Source organism: Coturnix japonica, chromosome 1, assembly GCF_001577835.2.
Source record: "Coturnix japonica isolate 7356 chromosome 1, Coturnix japonica 2.1, whole genome shotgun sequence".
In the NCBI taxonomy this organism is placed as follows: Eukaryota; Metazoa; Chordata; class Aves; order Galliformes; family Phasianidae; genus Coturnix; species Coturnix japonica.
Genome location: NC_029516.1, coordinates 57,765,587 through 57,783,265, shown reverse-complemented (window position 1 = coordinate 57,783,265; position 17,679 = coordinate 57,765,587). Strand labels below are relative to the sequence as shown.

The 17,679-nt window shown below is 39.8% G+C and overlaps 2 protein-coding genes across 4 annotated transcripts in view; both read right to left on the bottom strand.

Annotated features, from left to right (window-relative positions):
* DERA (deoxyribose-phosphate aldolase) overlaps positions 1-5,711 on the bottom strand; it is a 56,746-nt gene extending 51,035 nt beyond the window's left edge. For all 3 annotated transcript variants that reach the window (XM_015867785.2, XM_015867793.2, XM_032445895.1), the window contains exon 1: positions 5,622-5,711. In XM_015867785.2, the coding sequence (XP_015723271.1) occupies positions 5,622-5,652 (31 nt within the window). In that variant the 5' untranslated portion in view covers positions 5,653-5,711. The remainder of the gene's footprint in view (positions 1-5,621) is intronic.
* Positions 5,712-6,798: 1,087 nt separating this feature from the next.
* STRAP (serine/threonine kinase receptor associated protein) lies at positions 6,799-16,093 on the bottom strand. The gene is made up of 10 exons (XM_015867774.1): positions 15,859-16,093; positions 14,703-14,838; positions 13,896-13,977; positions 13,574-13,646; positions 12,926-13,022; positions 10,405-10,542; positions 9,699-9,835; positions 8,854-9,003; positions 8,227-8,292; positions 6,799-7,737 (listed from the first exon to the last, which is right to left on the bottom strand). The coding sequence occupies exons 1-10, from the start codon at positions 15,968-15,970 to the stop codon at positions 7,676-7,678; spliced, it is 1,053 nt and encodes a 350-aa protein (XP_015723260.1). The 5' UTR covers positions 15,971-16,093; the 3' UTR covers positions 6,799-7,675.
* Positions 16,094-17,679: the final 1,586 nt, after the last annotated feature.

Genomic DNA, 17,679 nt, shown 5'->3' with positions numbered 1-17,679 from the left:
AGAACATCTTTAAAATCTCTTGTACCCCAAACATAGATAATTCTTTTAAATATTAATCATACAACCAATCCAAGAAAATACCCTGAAGAAAATACCAACAGTCATCAATCACCAGTCATCAACTAATCACCACCAGTTGCAATTATCAGTTACCATCATCACTAAAGACACAAGTTCAGATACTAGGGATAATAGTTCTGGGTGATTTGATTTATTGAGAACATCTCATCTCCGCAAGTATTCTTTCTTGCTAATTTACTAATTTCTTGTCCCCATCTCTTACCTTCTACTTTTTAGTTTTAATCACGCACAAAAATGCTGGACTAATAAACCAATTAAAATATGTGTAAATACAACCTTGTTTCCTTAATGAGACTTAAAGATAACACCGGAGAAAACAATTTAGGAGAGAGATCACTCAGTAGATATGCAAGACAATTGTAGGAGATGCAGCTAAGTCTTGTTCTCAGCACAGTCACCTTGCTAACACTTTCCTATCACTACATACATTTACTAACATAAGCAGAATCTGCAGGGTCAAAATGGTGTCCAAAGCAGATAAATTGTGGAAAAGAAAAAAAAAGAAAGGAGGGAAAAAAAAAAAAAAAAAAAAAAGGAATTCCAGAGCAGTTATAAGGAATTTAGGATTTCTAGCATCAGACTTACTACATGGTATACATGATAAGGAGGAGCAGGTCGAGATGAAAACTAGTTTAACAGAAACCCTCAATAATTTTCTCTGCTTGCCACAAGTCACATTATCTAAAAAATAAAAGATGAGTCTGACACGTAGAAAGCAACTGAGAAAAGCTATTGCTACAACACTTAGAGCTAAATCTTTCCTACTTTTTAAATAACAATAACTGCAAACCATATAAACACAGACAGCTGAAATACAAGCTGCATCTACTGCAGCTGCTTTAAGGTCAGCTCTCCTAGGTGAGAGCACAGATCTCCCATGGGGCTACCATTTTCAGTATTTGCCTTTGAGAAGGAATTATAAACAAAAACCAACCAAACAAATAAATAAAGGATACAGAAATTCTGCGTAGTGATTCTACTAATATGTGCCAAGTGTTCAGGGACAATCATTTAATCGTAATCCAGTTTGTCACGATAACTTTTGAACCCTACTGACTACATACATGGTGATCTTTCAGTTCCTTTGGAAAAATGCAATAAAATTAAAAAAAAAAAATTAAAGAAGCCAATTTAGATGAGGAAATCAGCTTCTACTCTCTAATAAAGACCCAGAAGTTTCAGTTACTCAACCATAACCTATTCTTTCTATGTTATGGAAGACAACAAAGAAATCTGGTATTATAATTGATCTGTAAAAACTATTGCTGTCTAAGGAAGCATTTGGAAGAATACAAAGACAGTGTCTACTTTGTCAGATATGGAAAATGTTCGTCCTCTTGGTTATTGGCACATATACATGAACTTAAGTGGAAGGACAGAATTTTTCCCCATGGGTAGGTTATCCCTTACTCACTATTTGGAGAAGATTTTATCTGACACATCTCATGCTGAACCTTGCTAGAAACATACGTTACTGTATCTGGCCCTACCTGACTTTTGGGCATAGCTTCTCAGGTTTGAATTATCCATTTAGGAAACAGAACATTGCACACTAGATTGCATTAAAGGAAATAATTAAGGGTAATGATCTGGGGGGGGTAAGATTAGCAAGTAATATCGCAGAAATTCACAATCAATAGAAGAGAAAGGGAAGAACAGTGGAAGTAAAATAAGCTACTACTTCTGCTAACTAATCTTCACCCACTGCTGCTTTTAAAGGAGTGAGTAACCTGAAAGATTATATGCTTATTATGTTTCATTTTAAAAATTCTATTCAGAACCAAAAGGGCCTTGGTTAATTATGTAATAAAAAGAATGCATGGCAAAAAAGGACAAAGGTTCTAGAAATATACAGCACAGATGGAGACTTCTGTCTGACACAGATCTTCCATTCAAGCCCACTTCTCCATTATTTAAAGCAGTGGGCAAGTGAAAATAAATATGTCTTACCACGACTGACTAAATAGACTTTTAAATCTGCCATGTGAGGTCTCACCAAATCTTCAAATGAATGTGTCGCTATTCAGAAAAATCACAACTCCGTTTTCTTTTTTTTCTCATTAAAAAATCAGAATAAAACCATTATTTCAAATAGAAACGACCGCCTTTAGATTCTGCCCCTCCTCCACTCCCCCAAGATTTATAATTTAGTATCTGGCTAAGGAAAACTATATTTAATTAGGCTCATTAACCTTGCAGTGTGAACATGTCTTTTTTTTTTTCTTTTTTTTTTTTTTAAATAAGTCATCTGCTAGTCATCTGCACAATCATGTGGCTTCAGGGATAAGAGTAATTAAAGCAGTTACACTATAGCTAATTAGCCAATATTCTGTAATCACTCTTCAAGTTACTTTTTTTTCCTCTAAAGACATTTGAAAAAAAAAAAAAAAAAAATCATACTCAAAATCTTAACAGGAAATTCAACTCCTTCCTTTGAGAACATGAATCCAAAAATACCAAGCAGTTCATCAGAAAAACAATAAATAAAACCACTTCATTAGTATAATTACATAAATATCTAAGATATCTAAAACATTCTTCATTAAAAAAAAAAAAAAAAAAGGCTCAGCTTTTTTGGAAGCTTTAGAAAATGTGTAGATGTTACCCTTCAGATGGCAAAAAAAGAAAGCTAAAAAATGCCCGAGGCTGTAGTTTCACAAGCATTTCAAAGCAGCTCTGTCCCCAAAAGAAGCTGTCCCCCAACTGTTTATTTCCTTCTCTGTGCCAGAAACAACATGTGTGCTCCTCCTTACCATGAACACATGATAAAATGGGCAAGAGAAGTGATGAAAGCTATTATTTCTGGAGAAACTATTATGAAACTGCGTCCCGAGCCTTTACTGGAGATATGAAATACTCAAGTGAATGCAGGCTGAATCCAGCTGGCCATGCATAACTGAGCGAAAGACTTCAGGATCATATCTTGTTGTAAAGAGTAATGTTACCAAGTAAGCTGTTTATGGGCTTGAGGGTAATTCTTTTTTTTTACATGGAAGCTGTAAATATTTTCTCAGAGTGACTGTTTCAATAGACCTATTTTGTTCTCATGTTGGATCCTTCTTATATGAGACAATTTCAGTCTGCAAGTCATAAGCATTCACACTAAGGCATGAACCCAAGTAGAAATAAGATCTACATTGTAAGACATTAGTAAGATCATACAGTGTTGAGCGTCAGTCACATGAAAACAGCTCAGTGTCCTCCAAAGCATTTTAAAAACCCCTGATGAGCCTTTTCCCAGAAAGTCAGCTGCTGCATGAGCTGTAGAACAACTGGAGCTTGGTTTCATGCAGCTCTGAGTCCCTCACTTTCTCCCTTGCTACAGAGACTTCTCCTTACCCCAGTAGTCCAGCTGTCCTGATATGGTCCGTATGACCATGGAGTAAGGCAGGACATCATTACTTGAATAAAGACAAATTAAAGGTGTAATTAGGAGCCATGTCATTGCTGAGCCATGCCTGCCTTTGTGCCAACAGTGGAAGCAGTTCAGTCATTCTGCCCAATGACTCAGTTATCTTTGAGATAACTGTCTTTATTTCAAATATGATTAAAGTTATCCCGCAGATTCAGAAGGTGTTAAAGAGGAAACAGTGAAGGAACAGAGCCACTGTAAGCGATAAAAACAGCTATTAATATATTAGAACATAATTACGCTGTCTTGAAGAAGGATGCAACACTTCATTATCTAAATGCCACTTACCACAGGCTAGCTCTCATATGCAAATGGCTCAGAAATATCAACTACGTATAATTAAAAATATCAGTAGAAACATAATGAACGTATCTTTGGCCCTTTGACTAGAAGGCTGAGCAACATGGATGAATTTTCTTTAAAAAAACACACTTTGCAAAACAATTGTAATTAAGTATTCATTACACAGAATGCATACATATATGTATGTATGCATATATATAAATACAATATAATAAAAGAATATATACATGTAAGAACATATAATCATAGAACACTTTGGGTTGGCTTGGGTTAAGGTGGTCTTTCACCCAACCTCATGCCCAAAGCAGTATCAGCTCTCAACTCAGGTCAGTCATCAAGGCCTTATCCTCTTGGTTCTTAAGAATCTTTAGGATTTAGATGAGGACTGCACAGGACCTCTGAGCAGCCTACCCTATCACCTAACCATCTCCACATGAAAAAATTTTTCCTTGCATCCAGTTTCATCTTCTCTGGTTTCTATTCATTTCTGTTCTCTCTTGATCTCGTGCTCTGCTCAGTCATGAAGAGACTGGCTCCATTTATTTGATGCAGGACTGGACAGGCTGCTGAAAGCCATGCTGCCCCAGGCTGAATCAGCCCAGTTCCCTCAGCCCACCCTCATAGGACAGCCACTCCAAGTCACAGAAATCTTGGCAGCCCTCTGTTGAACTCATGACAGTTTGCCAGCAGATTGAGGGAGGTGATCTTCTCCTTCTACTCTGCCCTGGTAAGGCCACATCTGGATTACAGTGTCCAGTTTTGGGCTCCTCAGCTCAAGAAAAACTGTTAACTTCAAGAGAAAATCCATCAGAGAGCCACAGAGATAATTAGGGGGCTGGAGCATCTCCCTTATGAAGAAAGGTTAAGAGATCTGTGACTGTTTGGCCTGGAGAAGTCTGAGGGGATCTCATCACTCGTTAGAAATATCTAAAGTACAGGAATCAAAAGGATGGGGACAGGCTCTTTTCAGTGGCGTGCAGGGACAGGACTAGGTGCAATGGGCACTAAATGGAACAATGATTTTATACTTGGCAGCACTGCCTTCCTTACAAGTACTCCTACCTGTTGGAAGACAACTGATAGAACTGGACTGACTTCAGATTCAAGTTTCTTAACTTCCTTCATAGACAGGCAATTAAATGTAAGAATAAACTCACAGTACGAAGTGGAACATGCGCCTAGCTTACAGTAAGCTAGTGTAGGAGTGCATGGTTACAGTTCAAACACCTGTTTCTGAAAGCAGCCCAAGGATAAGCACATCAGAGAGCAACCTAACAGCTCACTTTCAGAGCTATGTGTCAGTCATTGCAGAGAACGCTAACAGAGTTAACTTCAAATTGTCCACCGAATTGCCATATCCCTCCTTAAAATGAACATTCAGGAGGCTGGTGACCTGAAAGCAGGCCACCACCGCACTCGGGTTTGGCTGTGTGGAGAAGTGGGAAGGCTGCTTCTCCTTCCCCGAGCCCAGCAGCAGGAATACAGGTTCTACACAGGCAGTGTACACAGGAAATCCGTCTGGGTGGGTCATTAGGTACGGGCTCGGCCACCGAGGATCGCCTGCACACATCAGGAAAAGCCCCACCGAGCAGGCGGAAAGCAAAGAAAACCAAAACTGAAGCAACGAGAAGTGTTTTGAACCCTCTGGGTGAAGGGAAGGGAGAAGGAAGCGCACTAAAAAGGTTTCACTCGGTCAGGAGCCGGCACGGCAGCGAGGCGCGGCCGCGGGACCATCAAGCTCCCGCCGCTGTCCAGCCCTCGTACAGAGCACAGCGCCCTGCCCGAGCCCCACAAAGCTCCCGTCCCGCAGCCCGCCGACCCTTACCCAGCTCGGTGCCCGTGTTTCTGGCCGCCATGGCCCACGCTCACGGGCCCGAGCGGGGCGGGGAGAGACAAGCAGCGCCGGTCCCGCCCCTCGCCAGCAGGAAGCGGCTCCCATAGCGAGCTCGCACCGGTTGCTCTGCCCCAGGTAAACAGCCGTAACGGGGAGCCCCAGCACCGGCACAAGCAATAGCGTGGAGGCGAGACATGCCGATGCCAAGTGCCCCTGAGCCCACACGGCCGCTTCGACTGTTTTGAGGGGCAAGCAGACGCCATCCCGCTGCCCCGCCCCCGGAGCGCAGGCTGACCGCCACGCTGCTCAGGTCAAAGAGCTCTTCAGGCTCCTGTAACACTGATAACGCTGACAGAAAAAGATCACTATGGAATGCTCAGCAGTCTGCTTGAAATACAGCACAAGGAGTTTCATTGGGGTGGGCTTCTGGTTTTAAATGCATCTTATTTAGCTAGTAAAGTAAGTTTGTAGATTGAAGTACGAGATTTAGAACCCTTGTAAGCATTAAATGAATTAGCAATTAGTGACATGAACTATTAGCAATGAGAGAGGCACTTGTTTTTGGGTCAAAAACATGAATAGATTATTCAAAAATTAATTTTGGAGTTACTTTATTGTTCATTTTTTAATATTACCACTGTATACCAAGAAATCAATACTAATTTTATCCTTCTTTATTTTCCTTGTTTATTCCTCCCACTTCCACAGAAGAAATTAAGACTGGAAGCAAGCTTCAAAGACTAAGTCCAGGCCCCCAATGCAGGCAGGCTCAGCTGCAGCAGGCTCCCTGGAGCCATGTCCAGGTGGCTTCTGTGCATCTTCAACACCAAAGCCTCTACAGCCTTTGCAGGCAACCAACCCCTTCCAGCATTTTGCTGCCCTCACTGAGAAAGTGGGTTTTTTTTTTATGCTTGGACTTTATATATACGCATAGACATAGGAACCTCGGTTTCAATTTATAGTAAGGTTTTCAAACATTAAGCGTAAGCTTTCTTCTAACATTACTGGATGCCACTGGGGAAAGAGTCAGATTAAGGACAAGTCTTAACATGAAAAAAAAATCAGGGAAGTATATGAACATGTGTTTATATATTACCTTTCCTTTCCAAAAAAAGCAACTTATTTAAGTCTTTCAGCATTAAAATTAAAGGAACAGTGACAAGCAGAAGAATGGCAATATTCTCTTTAATGATGAAAGTATGGGTTTTGACCTTGCGTGTGTAACTTTTTTTTTATCCAGTCTACAGAACTAAACCCAAGGTTCTTTACAAACTCAGCCAACCTCTGAGATTTTCATGTACAGCCCCATATTTCAGTCAGTACATTTAGTTTAGGAGTCCTCAATGCTTTTGATTTAGAGACTCACTTTTACATTCAAAAGTTAAAGAGTAAAATGTGCAAGGCTTACATATCAAGAAACTTGCCACTCTCTAGACCAAACACTAAAACATTCTTATTGCTTTCCCTCTGTATAATACAAAAACAGATGCTAGAAAGTATTATACCTTTAACTTGGCTGCTTTTCCATTCCATGAACCCAATGCTAAACAGTAAAGCTAAGAGTTTTGAGAGGCATTTTATTTAGATAACTGAAAACAGTTAAACATTCAGAAGCAGTGTACAATGAAACAAAAACTGAATACTTTTAGTACATAATCCTCTTTTCAACTAAAGCCAAATCTTCCAACTTTAAAGGGAAAAAAAAAAATAATGGGTAAAAGCCATATTTTTTTTTCTTTCTCCGTAATAAAGAAAAACGCACTACAATGAGTCTAATTGAAATTGGAGAGACTGGATCTTGGCTTGCACACTTCTTTCAAAAGACAGTAGACAGTCATGCTAAAAAGATAGCAAAACTCTACTATTTGTCTTTTTTTTGGATACTCAGTTCTCTTACAGACAACACCTAGCCAGTTCCACTGCATTCTCGTCAATTACTGCCCATCTTTGCCTTATGTAGAGAGTGCACTCTGGAAGGCTGCTGTTTATCACTGCTCACTTGATTTAGTCTTGTATGTCCATACGTTGCATAACAGTTGAGATAATCACGCCTTGACTTCAGGAGTTGAGCTGTACACTGAATCTGAGTTTTCAGAGGCAACTTCTTCTGCAATGAAATAGAGATAATCAATTTATGTACATGAACCAAAGAATGCTGCAGTTATGTGCAGTGACCAGCTTAGTTTTCTTTTCCATTTAACCCAATTCAGGTTCTACCATATCTGTTAAGTTTGCAAGTGTGCCCCGGTAGGAAGTTTGCAAGTGTGCTCAGAGGTAGGAATGCTGCTTTGCAACACTGTGGCCCGGGTTCGAATCCCCCCTGTGGCGCAAGTGGTAGAAGTGCCACTGTGCTACACAGAAACTCAAATCTCGGGGGTTGGACTCGATGATCTCTAAGGTCCCTTCCTACCCGCACGAGACTATGAGACTATGATGATGATGAAGATCACACAGCTCAAGTCAGTATTTTTCTAGGAAACTGTGTGCTAAGTGTCAAAACACGCTCAAAGATCTTTCAAGGAATGAAAAATGCCTGAAGGTACTTGGTAAAAGTTAACTCTTCCCTGCTAAAGAAGCTGGCAGTTCAATGTTTTACCTATTTCCTCCTCTGCAGTTCCTGGAAGGCTGGTCCTTGCTTTTGCTGCTTCTGCATTCTCCTCTTCTGTAGAGAAGAAAAGAAATGGTTAGTCCCTTCACTTCTGCTCAAACCAGAGTGAAAATTGGGTTTCACTCTGAAAACCCAGAAAAAAAACCAAGAACCTCAGTTGTTTAGTGTTGAGGAGAAAAAGCTGGGTTACCAATTCTATCAACTATTACTCGTTTGCAGTTTTCTAAGTACTGCTTCCCCCTGAGCTCCTTCCCCCCAAAAATACTAGAGAAAGTACAGAGAAATTTTATATACTCCCCTCCCCACCAAATTCTTATATCCTAAGTATTCACAAAATTATTTCATACTTCTTGCTCTATAACATGAAGATTTGAGACTACACAAGCAATTTGTTACCAAGTGCCTATATTCATTAAGCTCACATTTAAATTGCTTAAGTGACAGCTACAGAAGTAAAACCTTAAATCCAGCAGACCTGAGTGGCTATGAAGATACCAAATGACAGCAGAGATACCGTAACAAGTTCAGATGATGTTTGAAACTGAATTCAAACTGTTAAGATTTCTGAATGAAACAGCCAAGTAAAACCAGGAAAAACAAAAAACACACACTTACCAGGAACTACACACTTCCAAAGACCATAGGTTTTTCCTACTGTTGTCTGCCACAGCCTTAGTGTGCCATCCTCTGAGCCACTGGCATATAATTCCCCGTCAGGGCTAAATCTCACACAGTGAATTGGACCAAAGTGCCCTTTGTAAGATTCTGTAAGAGAACATATTGAGGCCAATAATTTCAACAGCACAAATAAATGAGTGAAAACTGATTAGAAGGAGAAGAAAAAATGGATCGGGGGAACTTCCCTAGTACTTTATTTTTGATACAAAACAATATTTCTAATAATTGCTATCCCCACAACTTTCAATAAAGCGTTACTGTTATCTGAATTAGATGCAAGAAGATAAGCATTTCATTATTACAGGCAAAATTACAAAACAAGCCAACATTCTTCAGCTGCTTACTGAGCATTCATCTACGTAATTTTAAATGAAGATAGGAGCAACAGATTAAAACACACTTTAAAATAAATTTTACATGGCTAGCATTAAAATACAATCCAGTAACTGTGACTCATTAGACATAATTAATGAATGCCACAGTACGACATTTAAGTTAACATATAGTTTGCTATTGCAGCAGCATGGGATGACTCAACATTTTCCCTCCCCCCCCCCAGTAGCTGCAGAGCTGTTTAGTGGAGGTTTTAATTAGATCTTCAAGAGTAACATCAGGTATACTATCAAAGGACAAATCCTCTTAACTGACTACATACCTTTCCATTATCTTGTACTCAAATAAGTTCGCAGCACAGCATGCTCTACAAGTTTAATTCATTAGCTGCTACATCATCTATCTAATACTTGTCAAAACTTGTTTTTTATTATTGAAGTCAAACATACCTAATTCTTCTCCTGTGTTATAGTCATATTTATAGAGTTTAAAATCTTCACCACCTGCAACCAAACATTCTTTCTCTGGGTGAAGGGATGCAGAATTGATTGTAGCAGGTGCTTCAAATGATTTAATCTGCTCTAGACTGAGGGAGGAGAAAGAACAGGTATTTTAAAGCAGGTCCTGAAAGCAAAGGAACTGTGATTCTACAATTCATAGTTGCTTTTAAGAAAGACAGAAGACACCCACATGCAGTTTCTGAAACAAATTTTTAACACTGGCAAGTCAAGCTCATAAAGTTTTGAAACAACAAGTTCAGAACAAGCAAAGCACACAGATAAGTTCACATATTTCATACTACTTTCTGGCACATATTTATGACTGCAACTTGCTTTAAAACATCATAGAAACTGTATGAATTAGTTCTCTTAAAGCACTAAATTGAACTCTGGATGAGAATCTTATTTAATGACAACTCCAGTTAGCTTTGAACCATGAAAATGGTACTGATCCATTACAATCTACCATCTTGCAGACAATCGGGGACCACTAGGTTAGAAAAGGATAGTTGTTTCAGACCTTGTCTCTGACAACATGGTAGGCAAAGATATCTACTGACATGGGTTCTAACAGCTTCATGATCGTGGCCTTGTATTGTCAGTTTTACTCACAATCAAACCCGTAACTCAAAAAGATTCTGTGTTTTAGACTCACGTTTCTGCACTATGAAAAGCAATAGTTTTCCCATAGGTTATCACAAGTATTTGCCCTTCTGGAACATACTCCATGCTGCTCACAGACATTGCAACATTTAGCGCCTTCACTTCGGTCATGGTACTCCTGTCCCAGAGGCTTAAGAAAAATCAGAAAGAAGAAAGATTCTCAGATCAATTCAACACACCAGTTTCCACCTCCACCCATGGCATGCTGTGGTTGCAAAAAACCCCCAATAAAGAATATTCTACAGACACTTTAGATTTTCAGCAGCATTCTTTGCTTTGCTTAGCTTTACTTACATGAGAATTAAGACAAGTTTGCATTAAAATACTGCTACTTTTAAAACGTATCAACTACATTAAACAGTACACATACTGCTTAACTACTCAAGGATTCTCTTAAAAGACAAAAAGCTTTATTACATGTCTCCTGAGCATTACAGCTTTCTAGAAGCAAAGCTTAAGATTGCATTCTGCCTTTTTAACACAAAACATATATATATAATACTAATTTAAGAAACTAATAGACTCGTTTAATATAATTTAGCATTTTGCCTAGGCAGGCAAGGAATATCTAAGCTAAAATCAAATTAAATTATAACAAACTGTCCCACGCAACATCCTGGTCACCATAATGGAGAAAATGGATTTGAGGGATAGACCACTCAGTGGATTAGGAATTGGCTGGACAGTTGCACTCAAGAGTTGCAGTTAACAGCTCAGCATCCAACCAGTGACGAGTAGCATTCCTCAGGGACTGGTACTATTTAATATCTTTATAGATTATATGGACAGTAGGATTGAGTGCAGCAAATGTGCAGATGACACCAAGCTGAGGTACAGCTGACACACTAGAGAGAAGGGATGCATCTCAAGCCAGACAGGCTTGAGAGGTGAGCTCACACTAACCTCACAAAGTTCAAAAAGGACAAGTGCAAAGTCCTGCACTGGGGTTGAAGCAATCTTAAGCACAGACACAGGTTGAGCAGATTTTAGCCTGAGAACAGACCTGAGGAGATGGATTTGGGAGTGTAATTTGATGAAACTCAACACAAGAGAAGTGTGACCAGCAGGTCGAGGGAGGTGATCCTGCCCCTCTAAACTACCTGCATGAGACCTCACCTGGAGGTACTGTGGCCAGTTTTGAGACACCCAGCATAAGAATATCAAGCTGTTGGAGTGGGACCAGAGGAAGGCCACCAAGATGATGAGAGGGCTAGAGCACTTCCCCTACGGGAACATGCTGAGAGAGCTGGGGCTATTCAGCCTGGAGAATAGAATGCTCTACAGGAACTTTACAGCAACATTCCAGTACCTGAAAGGGCCAACAGGAAAGCTGGAGGGGGACATTTTAGAAGGGCACATAGGAACATGGCAAGTGTAAATGGTTTTAAACTGGAAGAGAGTAGATTTAGACTAAACATTAGGAAGAAATTCTTTGGTTTGAGGGTAGACACTGGAACTGGTTGCCTAGTGAGGTTGTGGATGCTTCCACTCTGGAGGCATTCAAAGCCAGGCTGAAAGGGGCTGGGAGCAACCTGGTGTAGAGGGAGGTGTCCCTGACTATAGCAGGAGGGTTGGAACTAGATGTTCTTAACGGTCCCCTCCAGCCCAAACCATTCTATAAATTATGAGTTTCTTATTTCATTAAATAACTCAATGCTGTTATTTCAATTTCTAAAATTCAGAGAAAAAATAAAAGACCAGTCTCTTGACTATCTTGAATGAAGGAACTGAAAAAGAATTGGAGCCAAAACAGAAACAAGGAGACTGCAACTGTGATTTCACTCTATATCTACTGCCCTTCCACAAAGCAGAAAGCCACTATTACTCTATGCCATAAATATAAGAATAACGAGACAAGTAGACATGAGATGATGCTGATCACATCAACCAGAAAGTTGTGGAAGCAGCAAGGCACATCTTCCTTCTTTTTTGGCCAGCATAGATTGAGGAAGGATCTTTATCATTTCATCTCCCTAGCAGCCAAGTCTGTCTAGGCTTTAGCCCATCTACATTTAAGGGGATGATCTATCTTACAAAACCAGAAAAGCTTTCTCAACTTACCACATGGAAGAGAAAGACAGTTATGATTATTAAGAAGGCACTGTCTCCAGAGAGGCTTCCCTGCCTTTTATCCCAACCCTCGCCCAATGCATGTTTCAAGGCTTGACTGCAGAAGACAAGGCAGAGACACTTCAGCATGTCTTCACAAGACCTCACCTAGAATTTAATTTCCTCTAGGATTAGAAAAATCAAATTAATTCTACTATTCGGTTATCAGAGACCACCTCTTCCTATCAGGGAGGACACGTTTATGGTGCAAATCAGAATTAACAGAAAAATTATATCTTCAACAACATGAAAAACTGGATTACATGTGCATATTCTAATCTAGAATCAAACAGCCTTTATTACTATTTCCCAAGGAAATAACAATCCTCTGACAGAAACTGTACACAATAAGTAAAAGTGAGCTTCAGAGAAAACTACTAGAAGTTTGGTTTTTTTTTCCTTACCGGACAGTTTTATCATCAGCTGAAAGAATCTGTTTGTCATCACTGCTCCATAAAGCCTTTTTAATACCAGAAGTATGCCCACTGACAACATCAGGTTCTTGAAATAAGAACAAGTATTTCAGTACACATAAGAATATAAATTAACACTGTGCAGTAGTTTAGGAACTCTGGTCATCTACATGGATTTCTATTTACTAGAAGCTGCAAAATTACTTCAAACACTACTGACTTTTATTTACAGATTTCAATCTAGGAATCTATCCAATTGTCTAAACTTAAAAAGCTTCACTAGGTTAAAATCAATATTAATTAGCTTGGTATCAGTTTTCAGCAGTTCAGTATTAATACAAATTTAAGCACACTTCAATATGAAAAGTCTTTTGCCTTTCGGGTAGTGTAACTTTATTCAGACCTAGTCATAGTTAAGTCCCTGTTAAAGTCAATCACACTATCCTTAAATCTCTTCATAGATAAGCTCTATTTTACTTCAAAGACTAAAACAATTTGATTTAGTATAGAAAACTGTTATAGACACATTCTTTGTACAACGAGCCTCAAGTGTGTCTTTTGTGATTCACAACAAATTTCACACGCAAGAAAAATCAACCAAACAAAACCAACAGTAACCAGTTGTAAGTGCAGACTCACCTGCTTCCGGCTTGCTTAAATCATAGATACGCAACAATTTATCTTGTCCACCTGTTAACAGATAATTGCTATCCTGAAACAGAAGTTATAAAGGGTCAACTCTACTTTGAATTGAAATACCAGCCTTCATCCATAAGCCTTAAAATACCAGTTATTTCTCTCAGTTTCTAAAACATTTATTACAACTTGTTTGTAAGAGCAAAGCTTAAATGCATGCTAAATTACTTGCCAGCCTAAGCATATGTATAAAAAAAGTAGCAAATAAAAAAATATGCCGAAGACCTTACCTCTCTGTTGAATATGCTATAAAGATTTTCCATACCTGTGTAAAATCCACACTTTTGACAATGTGTTTGTGAGCCAATGTGATTAGTTCATCTCCCGACACAGCATCCCACACTTTGCTAAATGACAAGAGAGAACACGTACATTTCAATAGCTCCAGGATAAATGTGAACACACAAGTTAAGTTGTCTCTCCTAATCTACCCTATACAATCCTTCCTGATACTATCATAACATTTTTAATCCTAAATGCTACATTGTAATGAACTACAGACCTCATATTCTTTCACTGAAGAATTTCTTGTTACTGACCCATCATTTTCTTTCACTAATTTCTTCAGGATAACACATCAGCAGCATTTTAGATTTAAGACAAACAAAGGCAGCTCTTCTCTGCAACTTTTATGGACTTAATTCTAATAACAGGATTTGAATTGTCAAATATATTAATGTATGCTGCAAACAGTTCAAACAAGCAAAACAAAAATAAAAGAAATAATTCATTAATATTTCTGCATGTCTTCTTCTAATAAAAAGTGGTACACAAAACGAAGATCACTCTTGCCACTCTCGTATAACTACAGTACTGAAGTCGAGAACTGCACAGCATTGTTTATTCCAATAAATCAGCACTATAACTAAGTATATATGTCAAGAAGCAACCACAGTTGCTCAGCAAGATAGAATTAGCTGTAGCTACTCATAAAAACCTTAAATTCTAGGCTGTAATACAGATATAAAGTAACAACTTAAACAAAAACAAAACCACAGCAACTTACTACAGCCATATTAAAAAAAAAGGCTATTGACTAAAATCAAGACTCCAAAAGCAGGTAATCACTTACGCTGTAAAATCTGCGGCTGCTGTAGCTGCTTTAGTGGCATCTTTGTTCAACGTAGCACCCCAGACAGCACCTTTATGACCTAGGAAAGTGCCGATCCAGTCTCCTGTGTCACCCTGACGTAGCATAGGCTTTCCATCTTTGGAAAAACAAAACCAATATTCAGACAACATAACAAAAAAAGCAAGCTGTGTTAGGAAACAATTCCCTCACACCAACATGGAGCAATCAAACTGCCACCAGACTGGCCTCCCTTAATGGAAACACCATATACACTGTGAAATGGTATAGCTGAAGAACTTAAATGTACAGATGCACCTCTGAAAAGGAGCACCTTTTGCTGTTTTTTCTTTTCTAATATAGCCAAGTGTTCCTTGGGCAGGTCAGTTCAATTCATTTTAGAACAATATTTTCAGACTAACAGTACACAAAAAAGGAGTCTGGGGTTTGTAATGAGAGATGTTTAAAACACAAAGAGATATGCTGTAATAACGAAATAGAAAGCCTTTACTGTGACTATTTTTTGCTAGGACACAACCAGATATAATTCATGCAATGAATAGAGCTGAACATTAAGTCCTCAGAGACATCGAGGAATGTTCTTTTACACTTGTGAACACAAGTGAACATTAACTCATATGCATAGAAATGAAAATGCTACTCTCATAAATAAGCAGAAGAGAGTTCTTGTGGGAAAGGAAGCAGAAATCACTGCTCCGCAATCAGCAAGGCAGCTACCTTGGTTGCAAAGGAGCTGGTTTTAAAGTGTGTAAAAGTTATAGCTACTTTCAGATAACGATTTTCAAGCCTTTCCTTCGCAAGTGGGATTCAGCCTGAATGAATGGGAGCCTCAAAGCCCTGCGGGCTAAAACCCGGCAGAACCAGCCTCCCACCGGTTCCCTTTTCCATCTGGTCACGCTGGAAGCAGGTATTTAGAACACGGAGGGCCCACTGAACGCTCACCTCAACCCTCCTCCCCACTCTCCCCATCGCAAACCTCTCAAATAGGTGGCTATGGCCACAGCCACGCGCAACCCGCCAACAGCGGCCCGCAACCCACAAGGCCTCAGTGCGGAGCAGGCCCAGCCACTGCGACTATTGAAAGGGGCCGGTGAAACGAGCACGGCCGCCCACCCCTCGCCCCCCCAGCCACGCTCACCCTTGCAGGCACTGATAAGGAAGTAGCCGTAAGGGGTGACGCCGCTGAAGGCCAAGTCCACCACGGGTCGCGTGTGCCCGGAGCACGTCAGCGGGGTCTGCCTCATGGCCATGGCGGCGGCTGAGCTCGGGACGCGCAGGGAGCTGGGCGGGGACGCGGCTACACTCCAGCCGGGTGGGAAACGGCGACCGCGGTGTTGGCGGCAGCGGAGGAAATGACGGCGGAGGAAGCGTTCCGGAGAGGAAATACGTCAGAGAGCGGGTGCGGAAGGGGAAGTGCTGGTAGCCGGTACGTGAGCTGTGGTGTTCAAAGAGGAAACTGCTCTGGGGAGGAGATCCCACCATTGATGTAATTGATAAACATATTGAAGAGCATTAGCCCCAGTATTGACTCTTATGGGATCGTCACTGATCTCCACCTTGACACTGAGCCACTGACCACCTCTGTCTGCATACTATCTCACAAGTTCCTCATCTGTCAGACAGTCTGCCCATCAAATCCATTTATTTCCAATTTGGAGGGAATGTTACAGGGGACCACATCATACCAATCAAAATTTGATTAAGTACTAAAGTCCAAAGAGATTATCCCTGCCTCTTAAATCCATTGTAACACTAACGTTTAGGTGTGTTTATTCCCTACAGTCTGACAATCTTTGGTTTAGAAATGGATTAATTCAGTGCATTCAGACTAGACAACTTTTAATACAAAGATTCTAAGAGAAACCTCAAAGTGAAAAACAGGCACTCAGGTCTTCAAGAAAGGCTGGAGATATTACTGGAAATAGGAAAGGTGGTAAGAGTAGATATTTACAAATGAAAGCCTCACAAGCTTAGAATAAAAATAGTAAGATTTTGTTTTATTTGGTTTTTAGTCAAGGTTGTTGTGTATCAGACAGCAGGAAAGTAAGGGGGAAAAAAAAACATCACATTTTTTTATTCAGTGTTTCATATTTATCTGTTCATTATCCAGACAATTATCCAATAGAATTAAATAAATATTCATTAACTCCAGCTTGTCAGGAAGTAATCAGGGACTTGTAATCATATAGAGCAATTCACCCCATCACTGCACAGAATAGCAAGTGTGCCAATCAGATGTTATAAAGCACCTGGGCCTGACTCTGTCACTGGTGACTTATAATATTTGCTTGATTAGAAACATCTTTTCACAGTGATTGAATTTTCTTAGAAATCGTTGCTGAACATGAATAAAGCTATCTTAGTGAAAAATCATGTTTCTAGTGCTTTGATTAAAGTAGATCAAGCAGAGATTGAATCAAGGAGTTTGGTGTACATATTTACATTTCCAAAGATTCCTTTCTGCTCCTGCGCTAGATAACAATGTTGAAAATGCCTTCTCTTGCCACTGAGGGGAGCTCCGTACATATCTATTAGCACGTCACCGCTCTAGCTGAGAGATTCTGCTCTGGGGTGACTTTTTGATTGTGATTTCAGCTTGTACAAAACTGCCTTATGGACATAGCACTAAAGCTACTGGATGCTTAGGTCTCTCAAATGAATCAGTTCAACAAGTGAATGGAAAGCTTCCAGTGTCACAAGAGGCAGCAGCAGGGCAATCCCTTAGATGACCTTGAATCTTAATTACTCTAATAATCTGAAGACGCAGTGTAATGAGTAGGCACACCAATGCTCCTTACCTCTGTTGAGTTTTCCTTTGGAGAAATGTTCCTTATTAATTTGTACAGATAAATTAGGAAGAAAAGAAGAAGAGGAATAGCTGTTTGCTGAAGGATGATGTGATGCAGATGCTATGAGGAGATATGAGAGCAACTGCAGAGCATGTGGTTGTATTTTCACT

Coding starts and splice junctions, on each gene's coding strand:
- STRAP (XM_015867774.1), bottom strand. CDS start 15,970: ATGGCCATGAGGCAGACCCCGCTGACGTGCTCCGGGCACACGCGACCC. Junction 8,293..8,853: donor TTGGAAGTGTGTAGTTCCTG/GTAAGTGTGTGT, acceptor TCTTCTCTACAG/AAGAGGAGAATGCAGAAGCA. Junction 7,738..8,226: donor AACTGCAGAGGAGGAAATAG/GTAAAACATTGA, acceptor ATTTCATTGCAG/AAGAAGTTGCCTCTGAAAAC.